This window comes from Lygodium microphyllum, chromosome 30 (assembly GCF_053477565.2).
Source record: "Lygodium microphyllum isolate KBCC chromosome 30, Lygodium_microphyllum_v1.1.10, whole genome shotgun sequence".
NCBI lineage: Eukaryota > Viridiplantae > Streptophyta > Polypodiopsida > Schizaeales > Lygodiaceae > Lygodium > Lygodium microphyllum.
Window position 1 is genome coordinate 100,166,963 of NC_141164.1, and position 5,973 is coordinate 100,172,935.

At 32.2% G+C, this 5,973-nt stretch overlaps 1 protein-coding gene across 1 annotated transcript; it reads left to right on the forward strand.

The window, feature by feature from the left end:
• Positions 1 to 2,018: 2,018 nt before the first annotated feature.
• On the forward strand, positions 2,019 to 4,927 carry LOC148010175 (uncharacterized). The gene is made up of 11 exons (XM_087672884.1): positions 2,019 to 2,121; positions 2,798 to 2,890; positions 2,979 to 3,343; positions 3,434 to 3,511; positions 3,598 to 3,690; positions 3,832 to 3,839; positions 3,980 to 4,112; positions 4,178 to 4,234; positions 4,335 to 4,412; positions 4,494 to 4,553; positions 4,799 to 4,927. The coding sequence occupies exons 1-11, from the start codon at positions 2,019 to 2,021 to the stop codon at positions 4,925 to 4,927; spliced, it is 1,197 nt and encodes a 398-aa protein (XP_087529010.1).
• The last annotated feature ends 1,046 nt before the right edge of the window (positions 4,928 to 5,973 follow it).

A 5,973-nucleotide genomic window follows, 5' to 3' on the forward strand; every position in this document is an offset into this window, starting at 1 on the left:
GATCATGCTTGTGGAGACTATATGAACTCTATGGCTTTGATTTATCCCTGGACCTTGTATATGATTGCATGCATATTTTGGCCCTAAATTTGTTCTCAAAATATATATGTGCTCTAGTAAGGACTGTGGATAACAGGATGAAAGTAAAAATTGATGAGACAACACATCGTGTCACTAAAGTAACACCATACTCTATTCGTTATGGTCGCTGGCCAAGATATCCTAGTAAGTATTGTGAGAGCTACAAGGCTGAGGAAAATCAAAAGTGGATTCAATTGTGTTTGCCTTATGTACTATGTGAGATTGAAGGTATTCCGAAGGTATTCTATGACCTAGGATTGATTCTAATAGACATTGCTCATGCTTTTTACAACTACACTCGTGACAATGGTTGGTCTAGAGAAAATATAGACACTTTGAGAGAATTGCTTGGTTCATGGAGAGTAAGCTCTGAGGAGCTCTTAGGATCAAACTCAGCTCCTCTAGAACATGTTGCAGGTATAAATATTTTTTATTTTCTTAGTTTTTTCATTTATATAGCAATTATATTTCACTTTAATCGTATATATTTTCTTGCCTTACTAAATGTAGGTTTTGGAGAATTCTTGGATGATATTATTCGACATGGTAGTCATGATGCTTTCTGGTGTTATATTTATGAGCGTATGGTCTCAGTATATGTCAATATTAAAACAAATAACAAAGATAATGAGACTTCTTATGCAAACTACCAAAGACGAAGATTCTTTACATGGATATTTATGCATATTACAAAAGACCAACGTGACAGACTTATGCCGTATCAAAGGATGACAAGAGAACTCCACAAAGCTTTACTACCACCTGATGGATACTTAGTGGATTCTAATAGGTACGATGAATGTCCAGAATGGCATGTGTCAGGTCTCATGCATGTATCATGTGTGGAGAAAGCAAAAGAAATATGGAGTTTTTTAGAAAAGGCTAATGATTGTGCATGCAAAAGAGTAGCTCTAACAAAGGGAATAACCATAGGAGCAAAGAAGTTAAGACGCAGAGATGCAACTAATGAAGAAAAGAGATATGTTCATCATAGCTTCAACATAGAGGTGGAAACAGTGACAGAATATAAAAAGGTTTTTCTAAAGGGAGAAGTTTATAAAGTGGGAGATAAAGTGGTGGTAAGATGCGATGAAGACTCTAGAGTGGACATAGATGTTGGCCATTGGAAAGCATGCATATCATCATTTTTTTCGTTTGAATGCAATGGTGAAGTGAAACTATTTTTTGGAGCTTATTACTACAGACAATGTATTGTGGTTGAAAGTGGCCATGAAAGTCTAGTTGTGGATACCACTACAGGTATGAGTGTCTTGCAAAATGGTTTTGTTCCATTTTCATGGGATTGTATTAGACCAATACAATCATTGTTACACAAATTTATTCCACTTCAACATGGAAACAATATCATCGCATATGAGACAAAAGATTTGAGACCAAGGTCACGTTTGATTAAGATAGGTTGCATCGGTTGCATTCCTCCTTGGCCAGAGGAAAATGATGTTGTCTATATGAAGTCTCATCTAGATGCTTTATGTGAGCCAAATGACCTCAAATGTGCGGTTATAAGAGCAGTACACTATGAAATGAAGCAAGTAAAAGTGGGATGGCTAACTAATGTACACTTGTAAGAAAATATTTGGAAAGTGAGAATAGAGGATCAAGATTGGAAGGATTGGTGGCTATGTGTATCCACGAAAAAGCAATGGCAAGTACTCAAAACAAAAGCAATTGCAATTGACAACAAAAGAAAGATTGTACCTACCATGTGGCGTTCGCATGAGCATGAGGCAACAATGTTATGACGGTATGTTTATTGAAGTCTTTTGTTTTGTATTGCTTAATGTAATTTACATTTTCAAACATTATGACGGTATGTTTATTGAAGTCTTTTGTTTTGTATTGCTTAATGTGATATACATTTTCAAACATACATTGCAAATACTTTCTTATTGTTACCATGCCTATGTAGGTTTGCCATGTCGACTTCTAATCTAGAGATGATGGCTCTTTTGAAAAAAATGATGAGTGAGGATCCCAAACTACTTGGGCTTGTGGATTCAGTTGTGGAAGAAGTGAAAGGTAACTAACTCTAATAACTAAATTTATACCTAATTTTATTACTATTTTATGTGTTCTAATCCAAGTGCTAAGGAATTAAGTGATTTAGTTTGATATAGTACTTCTTTTTAAAAAATATAAGTCTCTTATGTTTCTAAACTTTGGTTTATTATGTGTACATAAAGGTAACAAAATCACAAATGCAGGTACAAGAGATAATGGAACAATGAAAGCTAAGGAGATCATTGGCCCTAATGTCTCTTCAAATCACGATATAGGTATATGTCTTTATTTCTACTAAACTTTGAAAATTTAAATTTGTACATATATTACATCTTTCTTTATTAGGTGATTCATTTTTAGATTATCTAGCTTTAATTAGTCTCTTTGCCAAATTTAAAATGTTCATAGTTATTCATATCTTTAAACTTTGAGTAATTGTGTGTATATATATAAACATAGATAAAAGAACAACAAAAGGTGGGAAAAGAGGTCATGTAAGAAAGGGAGATAAGGAGGTTACTTGCGATAATGTTTCTTCAAGTCAAGATGCAGGTACCAACTTTAAGGATCAAAAACTTGTAGAAATTTGGTGACCCAAATTGATACACAATATCTAATTACTTTCTTTTGTGTTATTGAAAATTTTCATAACCTTGTATTATCATGAGCTTTGGTTAACTCTATGTATATATAGGTAAACAAGTTACTAAAGATGACACAAGAGACAATGTAAGAAAGGAAGACATTGAGATTGCTTGCCTTAACACTTCTTCAAGCCAAGAATCAGGTATTATCAGCTTTCTTATGTTGATAATGAGTCATTTTTTGAAATGGTTATACTAACTAATGATATTTGATCACTTGAGTATCAATAGGAGTGATACGCATACCATCATATGATGATATCTATCGGCCACCCATGTTGAAATTTAGAGAAGAGGGTAGACTTTATGGAAAAAAGCTCTTGGCTGAATACTTTAAAAGTCAACACACTGTCATGCTCGAAAATTATCATCGAGTACGTAGGTGGTTTGAATCCTTAAACCCAGATGATCTACATTATAAAAATGTGGATAAAAAGTATATCATGAAAATTATATCAGAGAATCACCATGAGATTTTACCATTGAAGTTTACTGGATGTGAGTACATATGGAGAGAGAATGACATATATGACTGGTGGAAGGGTACAAAGCAAGATGAAAGAAAGTATTTGAAGAAAAAAGATTTTTTAAAGAAGGTAAGTTTATTGTTACTTTTTTTAATTGGCTTTCCTAATATTTGAGGTGTAGATTCTTAGTTATTGAACTATTAATCTTATGACATATAGAGAGAATTATCCACATCTCTTGGAGTGGATGATATAGATAAGCTTCAAAATGTATCAAATGACATAACATCATCAATGGTAAGATGATTTATAAGTTTGATATCATAAGTGTAGGATTGGCTCTTTTTCTCCCATACTCATTTAGGGGTGTCTATTGATGGCAGAGTGAACCATATGTTGCTACTATTGATTCTAATCAACTTGATGTATACATTCCTAGCATGGATGATATTGCGAATGAACAAGGTTTGAAAAAGGTATCTTATAATCTTATATGTTTAACAATACAAGCAAACCGATTTATCATTGCAGGTAATGCTTTTGAGCTCATATCTAATAACTTTCTTTGAGAATGTCTCTTATACAGATACTTATACATTAACTTTCATTTCCCATAGATGAATATGTTCGTGGAGGAAGAAAAGAGCTTTGAAGAATTTCAATGTTATACATCCGATGAGGTTCTTTGCTTTATATTAAATTTAAGATTAACCATATGATTCATGTTCTTAATAGTATCTTATCCTTTACATGCTTAAAATGTAGGATGTTGACACTTGATATGGAAAATTGTGCCAGCTTTTCAAAGTTATTGTCACATGGTTTAGACAAAATAATGTACTCAACTAAACGTCAAGAAACTCTGGAACAAAGTATCCATAGTTCAAGCAATGATAAGGTATGTAACTTTTTTTTCTATATAAATGTTTTTAATGTGATTACTAATTTTAGTTTTGAATGTAGGCTAATCCAGATGATGACATTAATGAAACATCTCGAAAAAGTCAAAGAAAGAGGAAGGTATTTGATATATGTTTGTGAGAGAACAATAGCGTCATAGTTTAGTGAATAACTAAAGATATGATTTATTAAATAACTATTTATTTTACGTGTTAACTAGCCAAGTGAGAAGATGAAGGATATTTTGCAACAAAGGAGCATGAAACGAGGTACCAGTATCAACGAAAAAGAACCAAAGGTGCTAGATGTAAATGTTTATATTTTTGTTTATGTCATACATGAAAAGCATAATCTAATCTTTTTATTTTATTTGAATTAGGAATTTAAAGATCTCCCAAACCAAGGCATTGAGATTAACATTTCAAATGATACTCAAAGGGTAACTTTATTGTTAATTTATATTTTAATTAGATATATATAATTGTAGTCATGTAGTTGAATTTGTAGCTTTGAGATTAACATTTCAAATGATGCTTAAAGGGTAGCTTTATAGATTATATATATATATATATATATAATAGTCATGTAGTTAAATTTATGGCTTTTCATATTATAATTCGTGTCATTTAATTATCTATACATAGTATAATAAGTTACTTATTCTCTTTTTGTTATTCAATGCAGGTTAATATGACAAAAGAGAACATGGAAACCATACTTTTGAAGTATCTTGGTGTGCCTACAATTCATGATATGTACTTTTCTTTAAAGAGTACATACATGAATCTCAAAAAGATGGCAAAGTTGTATTAAACAAAAATAGCAATGTGCTTAGTCTAGATGATGTGGAAGTTTTAGCATAACTTCTACTTTGAGTTAAGAATTTATTGCTTTTCAACATATTGGAGATTTGAGGGATTACTCAAACATTTATTACTTTGGAACATATTGGAGATTTAAAGGATAAAACATTCAAGACACACATGTTGCTTAATTAGTTTTTAGTTCTATGCTCCTTTAAAAGTATTTTCATTTTTCTTTTGGTTGCTAGAAGTAGATGTTGATGTCTTAATTTGTTTAATCTATTTTGATCATTAGATGTATGTTATTGATCCTTACTTAGAAATGATGACATTCTCTATATAAATTTCTAGTTAAAAATTTATTGTGTAATTTCTTGTTTGATATTAGCATGTCTAAGAGTAAGGGCAAAGTAGATAAATTGATAAGGAAAAAAGAGAATTCCCACGGAATTCCGTAGTTGAAAGTACATATAAGTAGGGAATGCAAAAAATAGGAAAAATGAGAGATTTCCTAGTGAGAGTACCTAGGGAATCACATCTAGAATTTTTTTCCTATATATGGAATATTTCTTATATAGGAATTATTCCCTACATAGAAAATTCTATATTTTCCTATGTATGAAATATTTCCCTATGTAGGAAATTCCTATGTAGGAAATATTTCCTACATAGAAAAGGTCTTATGTGATTCCCTACTTATTCTCACTAGGAAATGTCCCATTTTCCCTAGTTTTTACTTTCCCCACTTATATGTATTTTCAACTAGGGAATTCCGTTGGGAATTCTCTTTTTTCTATATGGGGATCGATTGAAAGTTCCTTGTGTATCGACGCGCTCGGTCGGCCGATATTAGACTGACGACCGCCATTGACGATTTACATAATGGAATCACAAATCCTAAATATACAGACAAGGGAGAGAGAGGAAGAGAGAAACAAAGAGAGAGAGAGAGAGAGAGAGAGAGAGAGAGAGAGAGAGAGAGAGAGAGAGAAAGAGACTCACCTTGGGTGTTTAGTGTGGCAGGTGGTGGCGCTTCTCCTTCTCCTTCTTCCTCTC

What these genes read in the sequence shown, in the direction of transcription:
- LOC148010175 (XM_087672884.1), top strand. Translation starts at nt 2,019, where the DNA reads ATGTCGACTTCTAATCTAGAGATGATGGCTCTTTTGAAAAAAATGATG. An exon ending in AAAAAGATTTTTTAAAGAAG is followed by an intron (nt 3,344 to 3,433) that starts GTAAGTTTATTG and finishes TATGACATATAG; the next exon opens with AGAGAATTATCCACATCTCT. An exon ending in AAAGTCAAAGAAAGAGGAAG is followed by an intron (nt 4,235 to 4,334) that starts GTATTTGATATA and finishes CGTGTTAACTAG; the next exon opens with CCAAGTGAGAAGATGAAGGA.